This window comes from Aristolochia californica, unplaced genomic scaffold, assembly GCF_029961685.1.
Source record: "Aristolochia californica isolate CCGP_79_NKW_82.1479 unplaced genomic scaffold, dmAriCali1.0.hap1 SCAF_12, whole genome shotgun sequence".
Taxonomy (NCBI): domain Eukaryota; kingdom Viridiplantae; phylum Streptophyta; class Magnoliopsida; order Piperales; family Aristolochiaceae; genus Aristolochia; species Aristolochia californica.
In genome coordinates this window covers 19,442,519-19,464,626 of record NW_027181793.1, presented here as the reverse complement: position 1 = coordinate 19,464,626, position 22,108 = coordinate 19,442,519, and the positions used below count along the sequence as shown (strand labels likewise).

Below are 22,108 nucleotides of genomic sequence, written 5' to 3'. Positions count from 1 at the left end.
GGACGTCATGATTACAAGAGATTGACATCATCATCATCATGATCAGCACATGTCTCCGGTTACCTGTGGGACGATCCAAACCTGCTTCCTGGATTTTAACTTTCTTTCCATTAACAGAACCTTTTCCTTCACATTCTCTCTCCTACATGGATGGAAAAAAAATTAATTTGGGAGTCTTTTTTTTTGTCGAAAATTTGAAGAAACGTTACTTGATAGGCAAAAAGTAGCAACAGGGAAAACTGCAAACTGACACGACGATTTACGCCTATAAATCTTCGCCTCCTACTCCATTTCTCCCCTATCGGAAGCAGAACAGTAACCGCCTCTCGGTTATACGCAACAACCATGTCGAGATCTTCAGACGAAAGCTCCTCTTTCGACACGCCAAGATCGGTGGTGAAAAGGGTCTTGGCGAAGCCGCAACGTGAAGGGGAAGGAGTGGTGGTTAGGAGGAGCATTGGAAGGTGGGTCTTTTCGTGTTTTGGTTTTATTCTTTTGTTCGTTTTTGATAGTTGATCGTTGATTTCTAATGGGTCTTTTGGTTTTCTGTTTGCAGGATGGAATTGCGATCTTTGGACCCTTTTCTTTTATTGGATGAGTTCTCAGGTGCGTGCGGCCTGTGTTCTTTTTGTTTTAAGGTTCAGTGCTGAACGTGGTTTGTAACGTTTGTTCTTGTTTCGATGACATTGCAGTGTCACCGCCTGCTGGTTTTCCCGATCATCCACACAGAGGTCAGGCAACCATTTCGTGGCTTTGTTATCGTAATTCTTCTCGGCTTCTTTGTTTTCCGTTAACTCTTACCAGGTTGTGTACGTCTGCTCTGTTTTCAGGTTTTGAAACTGTTACGTACATGCTGGATGGAGCTTTTTGAAATTGAACTTACCTGATTTAATCCGTAGGCGCCACTCCTTGATCGCTGTTTCAAGATAGGGACGAGAACGGCTGCGTCTGGCCGAGCTTTGCTTAGAGAAGAAGAGACAGAAAGAAAGCGCGGGGTGTATTTTGAGGGTAATGTAATGTGTTGTAAAACCCTCGGGTCCGCCAATCTTTTTTAGGGTCGAGCACTCGGACCCTCGCGTGACCACGTCCCCTCGGGCAAATGTCGCCATTAATCGGAGTTAGAAAATTCTTGGTCTTGTAACCTTTACTGTTTTAGACGTTGATTTCTAATCAAAATTTTTAAGGATAAATCCTAACTTGTGGGAGAGAGGAACATACGCCAACTTGTATAATTACAAAGTTATATTACGTTTTATTAAATAGTTCTCCTATTTACCATAATGTCATCCGAGACATGTGGGTCACTTTTGATATGTTACACTCTACTTCATCTTAATCACTGATTATAACCTATGATCTTAATAACTGATCTAAATTTTAACAAAAGTTTTAATTTTGATAATTGACTAACTTTTTGACAAAAGCTTTATGCTTTTATTGTCAAGTGTTTTAACTTTGACCATCGATCAACTGGCAATTAGGTTTCCTTCAATCTTGATTATTGATCAATGTCGACAATTTGAACCATTGATTGAGGTTCTAATTTTGATGATTAAATTTTGTATGTACCTTTCAACTATAGCTTAATTGATTAAATGCTATTTGATTTCAAGTTAAAATATAGATACTCTAGGGTTGACCAAAATTACCTAGATATCCCTACTTGGAAAAAAGTTAGCATAAAACAAATATAAAACAAATATCGGTTCCTAGAGGGTTTGTTGATGCCGATGGGCTGAAATAACCGATTAATTGGTGAACTCATTTGAAGCAGCTTATGGAAAATAAGGTGGAGCAATCCAAATGGAACTATGTTGACAATATGGACCCTATAGTGAATAACTTCCAATTCACCCACTTAAACACCACATGTGGAAGTTGTGCATCAATAGTTTATGTTTCATTGATTCGTCTACTTGATATAAGAGAAATTACATGAAAATATACATAAAAATAATTAAAAGTTTTACCATAATGTCGTCCCTTTTTTTGGAAATCTTTCTTCCTAAACTATGTGAACTCATTTTTCTTTTTTTTTTTGCTCCTACAAAAGAAATATCGTGTACGCAAGGGAGACTACCGTATCCACTTGAGTACTATTTTTGTTATTTATTTGAATTTCTATGATAGTTTCATTTTTTTTCCAATAAACTACCATTTTCATTTGTTTGATGGGGTTGAACTTAAAAAAAAGCAGTGGTAGGGGTGGCATCAAGACAAGTCGAGTTTGAACCTGCATACGTTCGAGTTGGACTTGATTTAAATACTTCGACCTCAAACTCGAGTCAAGCCCAGCCTTGAGTCTAAAATTGGAATCGACCTCGAACCCAATAAATTTAATCGAATTCAAGCTTGAGCTTGAGCAGCGTTCGAACTCCAACCTTCATTTAAAACTTTGCATAAAATATATATCAAGTGCATTGTATATAAAATCATGCATAACTTTTACTTAAAATAGGGCATGCCCTTTGTACATAAACCTACATTAAATTATCTATAAACTTCATAAAATTATTCATAAACACTGCATAATAGTATGCATAAACTTTATTCGATTGAACACAAAGATTTAAATAAAATATCAATATCAAATTTACTATCACCCAAACAAAAACTATAAATCTAATATACATTTATAAACTCCAACTTTTTCTTTTAATGCTAGAAAACAATATGCTAAGTCCCCGTTTGCATGAGCAAAATATCCACCTATGACAAAAACAAAAGAATAAATTTTATTATTGTCTGATAAAAAAAATACTCGTCTAAACTTATTATGCCAATGTGACTTATTTAAAAACATGACTTATAAACAAAATGTGACTTTTATGCACATTTTCCCCTTATTAAAATATGTTGTTAATTGTGCAGGTTTCTCACTAGTATATGGTCTTGGTAGAGCCTGGGTAGGGATAAAGGCTCAGAGAGTCCTCGCCCTTTCCTCAATGTACTTATGGCTATGATTGAATTGATAGTTTGACAATTACTTTAACTTTTATATACTTTATAATGAACTAGGACAAAAGGCATAAAATTTTGCCCGAACGAAGTCTTAAGTTAGATATTTTTCAAACAGGCTAAGCACTAGATAGGCCTACAAAACCGAAGGTATGACCTAGACATGGAGAACCTCGCCTGTGCATGACGTTTCTATAGCATAACAAAAAATAATCTGTCAAATAACATGCAAAAATGTAACACAAACACCAAACTCAAAGGTTATATTCTCGGTCCAGAAAAAAGGTAGTTCAAAATGTATATAAACTATCCAAAATTCAACTAGAGGGGAAAAAAAAGTATGCAAATAACCTTGAGTGAGGAGGAGCACACGACCCTTCCAAGGCCAAACAAACAAAAATTGTACCCAGAACTAGAACTTTTGTGTGTCAAATTAAATTTGAACCCATCACCTAAAAACATGAAGCAAAAAATTCATTAAATAAAATATAAAATTGGAGGCCAAATCTTTACAACAGTATCATTGGAATCCCAAACACTATATAAAATAAATGCATATGAAGAGTAAGTTCTAAACCCCATTTGGAATGTCAAAAGTTGATTTTATAGCTTGACAAAATGCAGCCTTAACCAGATATTGACAAATATAGTAGGCCAACACATTGTGTTTGCCAATCGGAATAACAATCAGGTATTTGCCAAACATCCAACAAGCAACAGGTGCCTATGAAATCTGCTCACTGCCTCTACGGTACTCCATGACTCAGATTTTTCAGGCTTTGTCATAATAATCCATGATTTCTCAGCATACTAACATCAATTTTCAAATGAGACTCTTTAAGGGGGGGTTAGTCAACAAAACGGATTTTTGAAGTTCATGTTCATCTCCAACATGAAGATCATGTGAGTCATCTACAAGATCTTCTTCTTCTCACTTGCCTAAGGAGGGGCTAATCAACAAAACAAAAATTTGATCTTCATCTTCATCTTCATCTCATGCATCTACATGATCTTCATCTTCGAAATGGGTGTTAGTGTGGACAAGTTCATCTTCTAAATCTTCGAAATAGGGTGTTAGTGTGGACAAGTTCATCTTTATCTTCGTCTTCGAAATTTAAAAACAGTATTTTAATTACTACTTTTAAACCACAAATACAATAGAATAAATAAAAAATAAATTTGATTAATGAATAAAAAATTATTATATTAATAACATAAGATAAAGTTTTTACATGGTATTAATTAATAATATATTTTCACAAAATTAAAAGTAATTAATTAATCAAATTCATACTTTAATTATATTTTATTTACCAGAGACTTAAATATGAAGTTTAATATAGTAATAAAATTGAAATGTGACAAATAAAATTTCGATTTTCCATTTCTTTACCAGCATGTCCTCTTCTTTTTTGAAAATAGCTTTTCATGCTTTTAATTTTTGGTTTTGTGACAGAGTGGAACTAGAATACATGCTCCAAAGAAGATTGAAATTTGAGATTGAAGCCTTATCTGTATTGTCCATTTCCATTTTTGGTATGGCACCAAGCAACTAGAGATCTGGATTCAAATCTCAATAAAGTCGTATTACTTTTAGAAAGCAGAGCACAAGAGGTGAGTTAGTGATCATAAAGAGTAGTTACTGCAAGTTATAAGACATTCTAATGGCGACATGTCCTGTTCCTTAAATTTTTAATTAAAGCCATGTGATCATTTTTGTTTGTTAAATACAGCAACCACGGAAAAGCCAAAATTGGAATGAGAACGTTGAGAACCAGAAGCAATAAGTATTTCAAAAATAGTGTTGATGAGGCTAATGGCTTTATTAGAACATAACCTATCCAATACACACGGAGGAGCAAAGAATTACAATGGAAAAGCAAATTGACAAATGAAAGAGGAGTTTAAAAGCATCATTGAGCCGCTGCGAAACGGTAGGAGGCATAAGAGAGAGAAGCCAGAGACCAGCTATGGTGGATGAGTTCCGCCTTCGCCTTCACGCCAGCAGCCCCCAACGCGACATGCAACGGGTAGAAATGCTCCGGCGATGGATGCGCCATCTTCGGGAACGGCGCCTTCACGTTGTAGTGGTTCACGTCGTCGTGTCTGAAAGCAAAGAATGGATCAGTCTTAAAGAAACAAATTCAACCGTTGCGAGTACTGAGTGACGTGAGTTGAGCTGTTACCGTCCATCGAGGAGTGATTCCTTGAGCCATGTATCGAAGGCGAGAGCCCAAGGAAAGACGGGTTCGTTATCAGAACCAAGCACCTGAAGATTATGGGTGGCATTGCCGGAGCCGATGATGAGGATCCCTTGGTCCCGTAGGGGAGCCAGGGCTTTGCCCATGTTGTAGTGATGGGTTCCGTCCTTGTCTGTTTGGATAGAGAGCTCGACGACGGGAACGTCGGCATTTGGGTACATGAGAATTAAGGGGACCCATGCGCCGTGGTCGAGCCCCCGGCACTTCTCTTCCTTCACCTGCTCGAATCCTCCCTTGATCAGCAATTCCTTCACTTGATTTGCCAGTTCAGGGGATCCCGGCGCTGGATAACGGAGCTGCAGTGCAGACGGATACTCGTCATGTTGATTTTTATCAGTGGTAAATGACAACTTGCAGTGGAATAAAATGACACAGAAACTATCCAAATCATTCCAAAATAACGAGAGACACGTAGAATACAGCGTTCAATATCGGGCAGTCAAACCCCTTCCTCGAAAACAGCTCTCAAATATCAAACAGAATGGGAAAGATAACTGAAAGAAAAAAAGGAGAGCAGCGGAGTTCAAAAGCCAAACCTGAGGCATGGGATCAGGAAACATCTGAAAGACGTTGATGGTATCGTTTTGATCAACAACGGTGACGGTGGGTTCAGCTGTTTCCCAGTGAGCGGAGATGATGAGAATACCTCTGGGCTTCGTCCCCAAGATATTCTCCCGCCATTGCTGCAAGAAAGGCCTGACCGGCAGCGAAGCGTCGATGGCCACAGTTGGGGCTCCGTGACCAATGAAGAAGGTGTCCATGGTGCTTGAGTCTTTGCAGGGAGACCAAGAAAGAGGATTTGCTTATATAGATGTCAATGGAGATTGAAGACGACAGACACGCCCAATCGACTTCTCCTCTTTGACCATCTTTTCTTTAGCGTGGTTTCTTGAGCCAGTTGGTCAAGAGTTGTTTGCGCCACCAGTCAAGGAGCTGTCAGCAAGGATGGGCGTGTTTGCTTGAGATCTATAGTATGAATCTAATAGGGTATCGTCGATTATCAAGGTTCATCCATTAATTTTTCCTAGCTTGGAAATCTTTATTTTGTTATCTGGTTACATCATCTGGAAATCTAGATTCGTGGTTATTTCATCACTCAATGGCGACTTATTCATCGACGAGTGCTTCCGATTCTGGTGTGCGTACCAGTTCGACTCGTTCCGCCATTGAAGAACCTTCAAATCCCTATTATATTCATCATTCGGATAGCCCAAGGTAAGTTCTTGTCTCACAGCTGCTTATCGGTGAAAATTACATCAATTGGAGTCGTACGATGTTGATTGCCTTATCTGTAAAGAACAAAGTGGGATTTGTCGATGGTTCCATTCCTGAACCTCAAGGTATTGATTCTAATTTGCTCGACTCCTTGATTCGGAATAATAATATGGTTATCTCTTGGATCTTGAATTCGGTTTTCAAAGAAATTTCTGCAAGTATTATTTTTGTTGCTTCTGCCCGAGAGATTTGGCTAGACCTTCGTGATCGTTTTTAACAGAGGAACGGACGTCGCATTTTTCAGCTTAAACAAGAACTGATGAACTTGCGTCAATACCAGAATTCTGTTAGCATTTATTTCAGAAAGATGAAAACTATTTGGGAAGAACTGAGTAATTACCGTCCTAATTGCTCTTGTGGAAAGTGATCTTGTGATGGAGTTAAAAACCTTACTGATTATCATCATATGGAGTATGTAATGTCCTTCTTAATGGGACACCATGATTCTTTCTCCCAAGTTCGTGGTCAGTTGCTTCTCATGGATCTGAAGCCTCCTATTAATCGTGTTTTTTCTTTGATTGTTCAAGAGGAACAACAAAGGAAAACTACTCATGCCTCTGATTCGAACACACCCACTGGTACAATGGCATTTGCGGTTAAAACAGAAGTTACTAAATTTGGTCATCAAAACTCTCAAAAATTTAATTCCAATTACAGTGCTTCCAAGAATCAGAAAAGGGACAAGTTTTATTATACTCATTGCAAGAATCTTGGACATAGTATAGATCGTTGCTACAAGCTCCATGGTTATCTGCCTAGATATAAATCCAAAACCAACAACAATTCTAATGTTGCTGCTTATCAAGTTTCTACTGCTAATGCTAGTCAAGGTTCTAATTCTGTTGGGAGTTTTGTGCAGAATCTTAACTCAAATCAATATCAGCAGCTAATGTCAATGCTTTCTACACATTTGAGTAGCTCAACAAACATCACCACTACTATGGAATCTTCTACAACCAACTGCCTTGCAGGTATTTGTTTTTATGTGTCTTTAAATCCTCTAATTTCTTCACATCAATTCTGGATTGTTGACTCGGGAGCTACTCGACATATTTGTTCTCAAGCTCATGTTTTTGTTTCCTTCCATTATGTTCCTCACACTATAGTTAATTTGCCAAATCATTCTCAAATTTTGGTCCATTTGGCTGGTGATGTTAAACTGCATTCTAACATTGTGCTTAAAGACGTACTATTTGTCCCTCAATTCAAATTCAACTTGATCTCTGTTAGTGCTTTAGTTACTGAATCTGGCCTTACAGTAAGGTTCTTTCTTGATTGTTTTGTTATCCAAGATTTGTCCACCAAGAGGATCATTGGCAAGGGTGACAAAGTCCAAGATCTCTATATTCTTAGTGCTCAATGTTTGAATTCTATTTCCAATGCTTTTGTTAACAATGTTTCTGCTCATGTTTGGCATAATTGGCTAGGACACATTTCTTTTAAGAAACTTGATTCCTTGAAAGATCAGTTGAAATGTGATGTAACTAGATTACATAAGTTAGATTCTTGTTATATTTGTCCCCTTGCTAAACAACGTGGGCTGTCTTGTGAATCCCATAATCATTTGTCTAAATTTCCTTTTAATCTTGTGCATTGTGATATTTGGGGGCCATATCAAACTGTTTCTTATACTGGTCATCGTTTTTTCTTAACTCTTATTGATGATTGTACTAGATTTACTTGGATTTATTTGTGTCTTATGGGTGGCACAAATCCAAATTACCCCTTAAACAACTCGTGAATAGGAATCTATGTAGGTGAGTTCTCTCGTCTGGTCTTTTTTTCAAACTAATTCTCTTCTTCTAAAGAGTTCAAAGAGTTTTTCAATATCATTACCAAAGCTGGGCTAGACTTTATAAATGTATACTGGATTGCATATTCTGTGGGCAACATTCATTTAAAGATCAGTTGGACTGCATCTTTAATGGGCATCATTCATCTGTTTGACATGGGTGATGTGTAGTTGGCGTAGTTGGCAAGTATATTGGGGACAAATCTTGATTTTACAAGAGCAAGTTTGAATAGGACTCCGACAATACGAAAAGAAGTACAATATCAGTATTAAAAAAGGTAGTTGATTCATATATGAAAAACAATTATCAAATTTAAGCACAGTTGTCGTGCCACGGTTTTGTTTTTGTTTTCCCAGCATTTGTATCACCAGTAGAAGAGCGGTTATGGTTGTATTCATTACTGTATGTTCTCTTTGGAAACAATATATCATGTATCTTGAGAAGATGAAATCTTGAGCTAGAGTTCATAAATGTATACCGGATGTATAGTTTTTGTTTAGGTGATTGTAAACTTGATATTGATATTTTATTTAAATTTGTGTTTGATTATTGAATGAGTGTTTATGAACAATTTCATGCAAAGTGTATAGAAAATTTTATGTAGGGTTTATGTACAGAGGTCATGCCCAATTTTTAAGTAAAATTTATGCATAATTTTATATATAGTTTATTTGAGATGTAATTTATGCCAAGTTTTAAATGTAGGTTGGATCCAGGTCTCAGCTTGAGCTTGAGCTTGAACTCGGTTAAATTATTGGGCTCGAACTCGATTTTAATTTTAGGATCGAGGCTGGGCTCGGTTCGAGCTCGAGTTCGAAGTATTTAAATCAAGCACAGCTCGAACACATGCAGATTCGAGCTCGGATCGACTCGATGCTACCCCTAATTGCATCTTTATACTTTTCTATCATAGCCTCGATATCATTAAGTTAATACACCAACCTCATATCCAATGCAGTTAAGCACCTACTTCATAGAGATGGGATGTGAATAAAATTCACTTTAATTTGGTGCTCCTACCTGTCACTTATTCACCTTATTTTTCCCATTGAACCTTCATCTTGGAATTTTCAGTTACATAGGTTGGGTTGCCACTGACGGCAACTCAAGTAATAGGCTTTAGTCTCATCACCCTCAAAGGATATTGTACTTGTCCTCTTAACAAGCCCTTGGTCAGGTGATCTGCCAAGTTTTCTATCGATTTACTATAACTCAAGGTTATAACTTGTGGATGTGAGTGTCCTCAAGATTTTATATCGAAGCTTAATATGCCTAGATGACTTTGACTTATGATTTTTACTTTTAACTTTCATAATAGTCGTTTGATTATCACAATTAATTAAGATAGAGGGAATTGGCTTATCCATCATGGGAATGTCTTATGATAGACCTCTAAGCCATTCAACTTCAACAACTAACTCTAAGGCTACCATTTCAGCCTCCATAGTAGATCTAGTAATCATGGTCTACTTAGTGGCTTTAGTGTTATCGGAATTAGATATTTAGTTAGCATCACTGTATCCTTCTAGTATAGCTGGAAAACCATAATACTGTATTATGTGATTAATAGTACTTTTCAAATGTTTAAGAAGTCTTTCAATAGTATCCCAGTGAGTTTTATCGGGGTTACTTGTATACCGACATAGTCTTCCTATCGCGAAGCAAATATCTGGTCTAGTACAGTTTGATAAATACATGAGACTTCCAATAATTTAAGAGTACATCAACTGTGAAACACTATCGCCACCATTCTTCTTTAATTTTATGCTAGAATCATATGGTGTGTTAACTAGTTTACATTTCGCATATCGAAACTGTTTTAGAACTTTTTTCACATAATGAGATTGACTCAAAGCAATCTCATTTATATTTTTAATTATTTTGATTCCTAATATCATATTCGCTAACCCTAGGTCTTTCATATCAAAATTATCATTATGGAATATTTTTACCTCTAATATTTTGATATTTTCATTTCCAATATCAAGATGTCATCAACATAAAGACATAACATAATGAAAACCTTATCTTATATTTTTAAATATACACATTTATCAAAATCACATATTTTGAAAGCATATGATAGAATTACCGTTATCAAAATTTTCATGCCACTACCTAGGAGCTTGTTGTAGACCATATAAATATTTGACTAGTTTACACACTTATTCTCATGACCAGGAATTACAAAACCCTCTGGTTATTTCATATAATTTTCTTCCTCTAATTCTCCATTGAAAAAGGTTGTTTTAACATCCATCTGATGTATTTTGAGGTTATATGATGCAACCATTGCAATAAACACTCAAATTGTAGTTATCCTAGTAACTGTTGAATAAGTGTAAAAAAAAAAAAAAAAATTGATCCTCTCTCTCTGACTAAAACCTTTAGCAACTAATGTATCTTTGCATTTCTCTATGGACCCATCAGGATTATGTTTCTTTTTGAAAACCCATTTGCATCCAATTGTTCTGGACCTTGGAGGTAAGTCTTTTAATTCTCATGTATGGTGTGAAAGAATTGAATCTATTTCACTTTTAACTACTTCCTCCCACATGGATGTTTCACAAGATTTCATTGCTTCGGTAAAAGTCAATGGGTCATCCTCTGTGAGGAATGTGTAAAAATCATCTCCTTAGTTCTTTTCTATCCTAGGTATCTTACTCTCCCTAAGTTTAGTTTGTTGCACTGTTTCAATATCCTCATCGCAGTGTCTAGAAGTTTTTCCAACTTCTAATTTTCTCTTTTCTTTCATGGGAAACACATTGTCAAAAATTACAGCATCATCAGATTCTTTAATAGTAGTTATAGAAATTTTAGGTAAATTTGAATCTACAACTAAAAACCAATATGCATTGTTGTTTTCTGCATATCCTATTAAAATTGCATCATAAGTCTGAGGGCTCAGCTTTGTCATGTTAAAGTTAATTTTAACTTTAGCAAGGCAACCCTATACTTTAAAGTATTTAAAAAGAATTTTCCAAATTCTATAGAACTATACTGTCCTCCTCTATCTGACCTAAGTTTTTTTTATTGTTTTTTGGGTTTGATTTTCTTCTTCTGATTAAAAATTTTAAAAATTTTCTAACACTTTATCCTTAGGCCTAATTAGATACACATAGAATTATTTTGAAATATCATCTATAAAGGTAATAAAATACCTTTTTTCTCCTCTGGTCAAAATACGGCTCATCTCACAGATATCACTATGTATAAATTCTAGAAGGTCAGAGCTTCTACTTGTTGACTTAAATAGTTTTCTAGATTGTTTTGATTGGACACATCTCACACTTATTTTTTAACCTTGTATTTTTTTTATAGAGCTTCTACTTTTTAGAGTATTCATATTTACATGCCCAAGTCTACTATGCCATAAGTCAAAAGAGTCAACTAGCAGGACATAAGATGAAGTTTTATTCTCACTGATATTTTTGGTAGAAATTACATTTCATTTGAATAAACCATTAGAAACATAACCCTTTCCTACAAAAGACCCACCCTTGGTAATTACAACCTTATTTTATTCAAACACTAATTTGTAACCTAATTGACTCAGAAGGAAACCGTTAACAAGATTCTTCATACATCTGGCTTGTACTGCACATTGTGAAGAGTGAGAGGGTTCCCAGATGTGAACTTCAACTCTATTTCTCTTTCACCTATCACTTGAGCAACACAGGAATTGCCCATTATAACAAATCTCTTTAGCCTCCTAATAGAAAGAAAAATAGGAAATATCAGAACAAATATGGACAATTGTTCCAATGTCAATCCACCAATCGGTTGTATTAAGTTCTAGATATATTTCCAAGTTAGTTGTTACTAACCTTTCATCGGTTCCAACCGAGCTAGTTTGGATTTTCAAGTCTGCCTGAGGAGTCGTACTATCACCTTGCCCTTTAATTTTTTTTTTTTGTACTTTGTTTAGCAAAGTTACCCGATTTTCCATAGACATGACATGCCCTCTTGTTCCGTTCTACAAAATATTTTGTTTAGGATTACCAAGGAATTTCTTGGGCTTCTTCTTTGATTCTATCAAATTTCCCCTTCCACTAACTTCATATCCATTGCCTAAGTTTTTCTCTTTGTCGTTTTTGTACTTTTTTTATCAAATCGACTCCAACACTTCATCTATTGTGCAAAATTCTCTTTAAAGTTTCATCCTAATCTAGAAGTCTGACCATCTAGATTCCCTTGGCAACAATAGGAATACCTTGGAAATAGGAAATTCTTAGCAATAGGGATACCCTTGGCAATAATCGTAGCAACAATGTTTTGAATTTCATGTGGTTGATTGATTACCGATCTACCATCATATAGGTGAATACTCTCCTATGAAAAATTTCTATTCAAATTTTGTTTCTTGCCCGTAATTTAACTCTAAAGTCCTCCATAAACCTTATTGGAAGATGGCCTCAAGCCCACCCGACCAAGGAAGGCCCACATAGTGGTGGCATTATGGTAAATAAAGAGTCATCACATAAAGATGACATTGATGTAATTATTTTGATTTTTAGCGACATAATTTTAATATTATAGTTTTACTCATCTATAAATAGAGCTTCAGGGGGAGGGTTAGGACAAGTCCATAGCCTCTTTCTTCTCCAGTTTTTTTCCCAAACATGTCATCTCCTTTTTGCTCCATGAGCTAATCAACAAAGTCTTGAAAATCAACTAACCTTTTGTACTTTTTGCATCAAAATACAAGTCATATAAATTATTGCTTAGTGCACTAAGGATCAAACAATGACACAAATAATCATCTTTTTCATATTTGTGTTTAACACCTGATATTGCTGGTTTATGGTCCTTTGGGCTACTAACTGGTGGGGCACTCACAAATAAGAATAACTCTAAAGTTTTTAACCAGTATTCCATCTGTTTCTGCCATCTACTGAAAATTTTCCCATTAAACGATTCGGGTTTCTGTGTTTTGTTTAGTAAGTTTTTTTATTTTCCCATTCTAGATGTTTGAATCTCTTTCAAAATTGTTGAAAATAAAATAAAGCAAACTCATAGAACTTAAATAAAAACTTTAACAAACCAAATTAAATCTTGTGTCGATGTGTACCTTTTGTCGATCCGCTTCACCAATCAGATAAAAATTAATAAAATAACTAAATAATACCTCTATCTGGCCCGAGGTGTGTATTTACAGTCTTCGAGAGAGATTCATGTCCTACAAGGAACAGGATGTAGACGATCCCTTCCCAATATAAAACAAACCTTTCTGCCCTCTTAGACGTGCACAATGTGCTAAGTGAACCCACAAACTCTTCAAGACCTTTTCTGGCTACTTGAATAGGATCGAACTACGATATTTGTCCCTTTGCTTTAAAGAACAATGGAATTTCTCTCTGATGTTCTAAAGCTCTATTTATAGAACTTTCTGACTCTTCAGGAAAAAATCACCCCTTGATCTGACGTTCCAGATCTATAACCACTTTGATCTAACGGTTCAGATCATTGATCCCAAACTAACAGTCAGATATGTAACATTTTTTATCTGATGGTTCAGATCTGTAACCTTTTTCCATCCAACGACTTTGATCTTGATCCATCCCAGTAATTGAATTGATATGATAAAAAAACTCATCCTGTTTTGGACCAACATGTCACACTTATGACATGCTGGCCCACCAAAACATCCCCATTGCTTTTAGCAATGTGTAAGTAATGGAAATAGAACTAAATGAAAATAAATGTCTTTTGTCCAACCAGGTCTCGAATCTATGACCTTGGCATTTTGACACAATGCTATACACGCGAGCCTTTTATTATCAAAATTTTTTGACACATCTTGATTTAACATTCAAAAGAAATAAATAAAACCTCTTTACAATAGATGAAACTCATGAAGGCAAAGTTGTAAAAGGAAGTTGGGATGTTGATTTGAATAGTAAAGATTACCCAATAGCCTTGGTTGTTGAGGTGATGCCATGATGTTCGAGGCCAGGGTTTCGGTAACAAGAGAGGAGAATGAGATACGAGCGGTGGTCTGCTATGGCTATTTGACGGACGGATGCATAGACGGATGTAGACTAGGTTTAGGGAAGGAGAGACAAAGAGAAGAGGATAATAAAAGGAAATGGGGGAGAGTCGAATGGGAGAGGGAGGTGGTTAGGAATAGGTTTCCCCATTTTAGAGTCGAATGGGAGAGGGAGGCGGTTAGGAATAGGTTTCCCCATTTCAGATTCAGATACTTACAAATTCATATCATCTTTGTATTCTGATCCGGATTCCAAAATTTTTATTTCAGGTCCCGGTACACGAAAAGGATCTGAAAGATCTAAAATTTTAGATATTATGCAACATGTCAAATTGATATCTAGATCCATTTAAAACCCTAGTCAAGAAGATTGGTAAAACTCAGAAGGAAACACACAAAAAAGCATTATTGATTCTTTATGCAAGAATAAAATGGACTAGGGAATTACTAAAAGAACATCTCCACCACTCCTTTATAGGATTTTGAGGAATCTAAAGTACATTTTCAAGTTTCATCTCTATGATTTTAATTTCGAGGAGCATGTGAGAAAAGGGAAGGTATCGAGATTGGCAATGATGGAGCCAAGGTACTTCGTCATCAAGGGCTACCTATCAATTTCTCACTATGTTCAAAATGGGTAGAAGCTATTGAAAGAAGTTTACAAGACCTTGAGGTCAAGTTCCCAAAGGAATGACACTCACCTAGTGTGTACTTATCTACTTATGATAAACTTGGGGGTTCCTCAATCATGTTAGACCCCTACCACAAATGTTCTTTCTACTAGCCATAACAGTTGTGCTCATTTTTTAATTCAATTAATCGGGTTCTTCTTGTTCCTTCTCTTATGTCACACTCAGGGGTGGGGGGTGAGGGGAGAGGGGTTATATTCTCCCCTCTCCGTGCCGTGAATGATGGTACTTAAAGAGGTATGAGGAAGAAAGATTTTTTATAATAGAGTAGACAACACAAGTCGCAAAGGGATCTTGAAATCTAAGGAATTTTGAAAGAGGGTGAAGATTTTTCTAGTAATAATCAAAGACACCCCCCAGTGCAAATAGGATGGCAGTTGAGGTCATCCGAATGGAGAGAGGATGGTGGTCCCATTTAGTTTTTAGATACTTAACTTATAATAGCTCAAAATATTAAGGACGACATTACCCTTAAATTATGTTGGTTATATTCATGTTAAGAGACACCCATGTGTGTAGGTGTGTCATACCAAGTAAATAAGTAGAACTTTCATAGAGATGGCATTAAATTGTAATTATGCAAGTTGGTGTATGTCCTCTTATGTCTGTTTTTTTTTAAGCATGTAGCCCTATGGGCATTGTAGTGATTGTAAACACCTTCACACAACTATAAATATAGCCTCAAGGCATGGGGTAGAGCATTCAAGCTTCTTCCTCTTGCCTCAAATTCGTTCATACACCTCTTTCTCTTTTTCTCTTCTTTTTCTCCCTTGGTTTCTTCTATTCTCCCTCCCAAGAGCTAGAGTTCCTCTTTTTTCTCAAAAATCAACATGGTACCACAATGGGCAAAGACCTGAGATGGAAAAGGAGAATAAGATAGAGAAGAAAGGGAGGAAGAAGAAGAAGAAAAAAAGAAAATGGAAAAAGTGAAGTTTCTCGTTTTTCCTCAATTATTTTTTTTCCCAATTCTTGTTCTTCTTTACCGTATTTTTAATATTTAAAATTATTTACCATTGAAAAGATCATTGATTCTAGTTTTCAACTCAAAAAGAAATGCTAAAATCAGATTTTTTTTTTTAAAAAGACAAATCGACTTCTAAAGCAGCAAAAAAGTTTCATGCTGTAGCAGAAAGCCTCATCTTCCTGAATGGTTTGTACCAACATTACAGAGGATTTATATTGAGAATTATATATCCAAATAAATCTATGTGAGTCTACTTTCTATGCCAATAAACCGTTTCTTAATCTAATCTTTCTAGAGAGAGATATCCACCTAGGAAGAATAAAATGTCATATTGGTATCCTATTTCATGTATATAATCGAATTTAAGACGAGTTTTTTGCTTCAATTTTTGAGTTGGTAATGTTGGTTGAGTTTCCTATTTGTTTTCAAAATCTAATCAAGAATTTTCCAACTTGAGTATCTGTCATTCCTTAAAATTGTTTTTTTGTTTGATCTCACATTACTTTAGTTTCCTTAAGAGAAGTTTTTCCCATTATGAGTTTAATTTCCCTTTTGACAAAGTCTGAAATTTTTTATTTCGAAATTTTTTTTTCCTAATTCTAGATTCCTAATACGTATCCTAAATCTCCCTTATTCCAAAATTATCTCTTGAATATTTTATTTGTAAATTGGTCAAGTTGTGTTAAATAGTAATTGGCTTATTTGAAGTTTATTTTTCACAAGTTTCCATTATTATGTTCCATCTCAAAACTTTCTTATTAGAATTTTTTTAAGTTTCCTTGTTCATCATGTGAATAGAGGAATTATTTTTTATCACCCTCTTGAGTCGAACCTGGTCACTTCTTATCTATCTATTGGTCTAAAAGTGCCTCCTTAATTGGAAATATGAAGAGTTGCATTATGTGTCTCATTCAGTTTAAAGTACGAGAGCTACTTTCTTTTTATTGGCACCTTAATTCCTCAAAGTAATTTTTTTTCAATTTATGTTTTTTAAAATCACTTCAAAGCAATTACTATAGTCCCACTACCTAAAATTATAGGATTGTGCCTAACATCCAGCTTGAGTCTAGTCTTTTATTTTTCACCCAAGAGGTGATTTGTGTTTGAGCTACCCTTAAAAAGTGAGTAGTCTCATTGTTGTGCCCTTTAGTTTGTTTTTTCATCTTTGAAATAGAGTGCAATGTGTTTCAGACTATGACCGTTTTGACTGGTGTATGGAGATTTGTCGTACGACTAGCAGTGATTTTTCTTCTCCCACCATTATGTTGTGAAAGTTGAGTCTCTTGGTAAAGAATAAAGAGATCCCCAACTTTAGGGAAAGAAGTAGAAGAAGATATACAAGACAAAGGAAACCAACAATGAAGATTTCCACATGTTGTGGTAATCAAATTTTATGTGACTAGAATATCAAAGTCAAGGGGAAACAAGATGAGAACAAGAATAAGACTAAAAACAAGATGTGAACAAGAAGAAGATGAATCAAATCAAAGCAATACAAATTTTTTTTAAGCACACAAGTTTCTTGACCAAGATTATTTGCAAGTGAAGTTACAAACACCAACTTGAGGGGGTGCGAAGATATACCCACGTGTGTAGGTGTGGCATGGCAAGTTAATAAGGAAGAGTTTCATAGAGAGGGCATAGAATTGTAATTATCCAAAATGGTGTATGTCCTCTTTTGTCTTTTTCCTTTTGAAGTATGTAGCCGTAAGGGCAATGTGGTCAATGTAAACACCTTCACACAACTATAAACATAGACTCAAAGCATGGGTAGAGCATTCAAGCTTCATTCTCTTCGCTCAAATTTGTCCATACACCTCTCTCTATTTTCCTCTTATTTCTCTCCCTTGGTTTCTCATCTGCTCTCTCCCAAGAGCTGGAGTTCCTCTCTTCTCTTATTCCCTTGTGATCTCTTGGGTTTAATAAAAATAATAATAGCTTAAAGTTACATGGAAATAGGTAAAGGATATATTTTCATTGGATCAAACGATTAAATTTATTAATTAAAATTTTAAAATAAAAATTTACAACTATGTTTTAGATATTTAAATATGGTCATTATATGTATTTTGACTACAATGTAAACAACATAATAATACCATTAAAAATATTTATAGGACATAGTTATGATTCAGTGGATTCTTTGGAGAGGTATTTTATATATTTTTCATAAACAACAAACTCAAGGGCAAGTACTATACGCAACCTATTGAATGGATAACATTTAAATATATTGATCATAGATATCATATTTCAAAATGAAGCCAAGATGATATATTCCTTCCCCTTTTTTTCTTGTACAGGAGAAGAAAAAAAAAGGCACAAAAATAGTTCTTCTGAAAGAATTTGGATATTTTAATGAGAGAAACTCCTCTCCTTTTTTTTTCCTTTTTTCCATTTTATCTCCTTCAATTTTTTTCCTATTTTTCTTCACCTTTTTTCCTTATTCTCTTTTTTTACTTGTGGAGGAGAAGAGCGAAAATTCACCAGAAACTCTGCCAAAATCATTCTAGAGCTTGCAACTAGTGGAGAAATTTCGTTGTAACTTCTTCAAACATTTCCCAAGTTTCTTTGGAGCTTGCAACAAGTAGGCACTTTGCCACACTTCCATCACCCCTTCTTGGACTGTCAAACATAAGTGAGATCAAACTTCCCTTCAATAAATCAAAATGATGAACAAAGCCTCTTAGATCATCATGAAAAAGTGAAGAATGAGGAGAAAATAGAGAGAATTTGAGAAGAGGAGAAGACAACGGATGAGAGAAGTAAAAAAACTGAGTTTGTTGGTAGTCGTGCTCAACCCCTTCTCTATTTAATCAGCGGATTAGCACAATTATAAAAATGCCCCTCATACAAGTAGACCACTTAACTCCTTGTATCTCTCATGCTATAAATTCAAAATACATGAAATTCAATCTACAGACATAACAAAACATATAGAGTAAGTTGACATGGAAATGTGTAACATATACAAAAGTAAAATGAATAAAATAACCCTAAGTAGATTTGTTCCTCCCCCCATTAAAATAAATGCATAAAGAACATAAACTTTAGTGTCATCTACAAATGTGATTTCCTGTGTCTTACTTTGAGACGAATGTGTCTTGGAAAGCTGCATTGTACTTAGTATAAGAAATCAACTCTTCTGCGAACTCTAGCTTAGTAGCAACAAACAACTAAAAATGAAGTTCAAAGTTTGAATCCAAGACTTACATCTGGTAACTCTTTGATATATTTAACAAAATCCAAACTCTCTCCTCCGACTTCATTACTGTGCTCTAAGAAATACGGGTTGTATTATATAGTATATGTCATTCTATTTATAAAAAAAAAAAAAAAAAGATGTCTTTGAGTCTTTTAATAGACATGGTCCATCATCCTTTCTTGTAATTAAAAAATGCAAGGTAAATTTTTAATTTTTACAGTTAAAGCCAGAAGTTCTTCAACCTATGTGTACTAAATTGAAGTATAACACATCCTATTTTTGAAAAGGATTGATAGTCTTAGTGGATTTCTCTACTATCCAATGAATAAGAAACAAAAATATATCAACATTCAAAGATATGAACAAGAGGATACATTAATCCAAGCTGCAACAAAGACCACAAATATAAAGGAAGAACAAACTCATACAAAGGTGGCGCAAGAAGCAGAGTGGGACACATCACCCATGAAAATCCAAGCATGGGTGAAGTCTAGGGGTGGCATCGAGCCGAGCCTCGTCTCGAGCCTAAAATTGTTATCGAGCTCGAACCCAAAAATTTTAACCGAGCTTGAGCTGAGCTTTGAGCTGAACTCGAGCCTCAACATACACTTAAAATTTTTCAAAAAATATATATCAAATAAATTGTATATAAAATTATACATACATTTTACATAAAATTGGGCATGACCTCTACATAAAATTAGGCATAACCTATATATATAATACATGTATAAGATTGGGCATAACCTTTTCTTAAAATTGAGTATAATCTATGTATATAATACCTGTATAAAATTTGGCATGACCTGTACTTAAAATTGGGCATAATCAATATACATAATACCTGCATAAACACTCCATAAACACTCCATAAAATTATCTATACATTCCATAAACACTCCATGAAATTGTTTATACACTCCATACACTGCATAACATTATAAATAAACTCCATACAATAATCAAACACTACAAAATTAAATGAAATATAACTATCAATTTACAATCACCCAAATAAAAACTATAATTCCATTATAAAATTACAAACTATAGTTGCTTCTCTTAATGCTAGAAAATAATATACGTCCCTGCATGAGCAAAATCTCCACTTATGACAAAAGCAAAAAAATAAAATTAGTTATTGTCAGATAAAAAAATACTCTTCCACTACTAGTTACTTAATGTCGTTAAAAATATTTAAATTACCATGAAGAGAGAAACATTAAAAATCATGTAGCTGGTAGCATTATCTCTATACACTTCTTCTCAGGTTATAATCATAAAACAAAATTTTAATAAATAAAACTAAAAAATAAGCTAAAAATATCATAATAAATAACTAATCAAAGAAACTCACCTTTTGATTTTTCTTTACACCGTGAAGAACCTGAACCCAATCACTGCCACAAATAAAATCTTGAACTGTATTTGGTGCCAAGGAAGAACGATATGAGTCTATTACTCTACCACCAGCACTAAATTTAGACTTTGAAGCTACTGTGGATATGGGAATTACAAGGATGTCTACTGCCATCTTATATAATACCCAAAATTTCATATGATTCACTTTCCACCATTCTAAAACATCAAAATTATATTGTGAAGTTTCCTCACAACTATATACACTTTCTTCAAGATAAATTTCCAATTATGACCTTGGTGAATTAACTATATCCTTTTGTTTCATACAACTCGTTAACTTTGACCAACCTGAACTTGATGAAGGTCTACGACTTGTGGTAACACCCATAGAGCTAGTACTTGAAACAATCTCTTCATTTATAATATCCACATTATATAAGGATACATATTCATCGTAGCACTCATATAAGGTGTGTCGAACTAAATTTATATTCATTGTAGCTACCTCCTTAGAATATATCACTGGAAAACATATTTCGATCAACTTTAATTTGACCCTTGGATCCAAAACTGAAGCAACAACCATCAATAATTTGCATTCACCCCAGTACTTCTCAAATTTCTCTTTCATTCTACTAACCATTGTCCTAATGAAAATATTTTAATTTGTAGAATGAAAATCTAGAACTTCTTTTACCCTATATACCTCACTAAGGTACAAATTAGAAGTAGGGTAGTCACTCCCAGAAATTATATTAGTAACTGCATTAAAAACTTCTAAAATCTCACACACCATGTCAACCTTTTCCCATTCATCAAAACTTGGCAAACAATCATAAGTTGGTTCTCTAACTTTAAATCTAGAGAATGCATCTTTGAATTTTAATGCAGAAGACAACATGTCATAAGTGGAGTTCCAACGAGTTGGATAATCAATAACCAACCTCTTTTCACCAAGTTCTAATTGTTGTACAATTTCAAAAAAAGTGCAAAGTCTAGCCTCAGACAGATTTATGAATTTGACACTTTCACGCACATTATTATTGATATCCTTAATCTGAACAAGACCATCTTGGACAAATAAGTTCAAAATATGAGCACAACAACGCACATGAAACAAATTTTCACCACACACAAAAAAAAATTTCCTTGAAAAATCTTGTTTCAAAACTTTGATACAAACATCATTATATGCAGCATTATCAACTGAAATACTAAAAACTTTATTTTCGATCTCCCACTCTGTCAAACACTTGTAAATAGCTTCTACTATATCAACGCCACGAGGAGGAGGAGGAACATGCACAAAAATTAAGACTCGTTTTTGTAGCTTCCAATTACTGTCAATAAATGCCCAGTAATAACCATGTATTCAATCTTTTGATTTTGGGACTTCCAAAGATCCGTGGTAAGACTAATCTTGTTAATCTCTTTTAACAAAAAATTTAATTTCTTTTTCTCTGCCACATAGAACTCCATACACTCCTTCTTAATGGTCTTACGGGATATTTTCTCATAATTCATATTTGCCATCTTCATTACAAAATTAAATCCCTCCTCTTCTACTATCATGAATGGATGCTCATGCATAAGAATCCAATGAGCAATGAGT

The 22,108-nt window shown here is 34.8% G+C and overlaps 2 protein-coding genes across 2 annotated transcripts; one reads left to right on the top strand and one right to left on the bottom strand.

The window, feature by feature from the left end:
• Window positions 1-317: 317 nt before the first annotated feature.
• LOC137945238 (pirin-like protein) lies at window positions 318-988 on the top strand. The gene is made up of 4 exons (XM_068791018.1): window positions 318-464; window positions 557-606; window positions 693-731; window positions 831-988. The coding sequence occupies exons 1-4, from the start codon at window positions 346-348 to the stop codon at window positions 869-871; spliced, it is 249 nt and encodes an 82-aa protein (XP_068647119.1). The 5' UTR covers window positions 318-345; the 3' UTR covers window positions 872-988.
• A 3,883-nt stretch (window positions 989-4,871) lies between these two features.
• Window positions 4,872-5,980, bottom strand: LOC137945660 (4,5-DOPA dioxygenase extradiol-like). Its single transcript, XM_068791621.1, has 3 exons — window positions 5,756-5,980; window positions 5,145-5,515; window positions 4,872-5,064 (listed from the first exon to the last, which is right to left on the bottom strand). The coding sequence occupies exons 1-3, from the start codon at window positions 5,978-5,980 to the stop codon at window positions 4,872-4,874; spliced, it is 789 nt and encodes a 262-aa protein (XP_068647722.1).
• Between the last annotated feature and the right edge of the window lie 16,128 nt (window positions 5,981-22,108).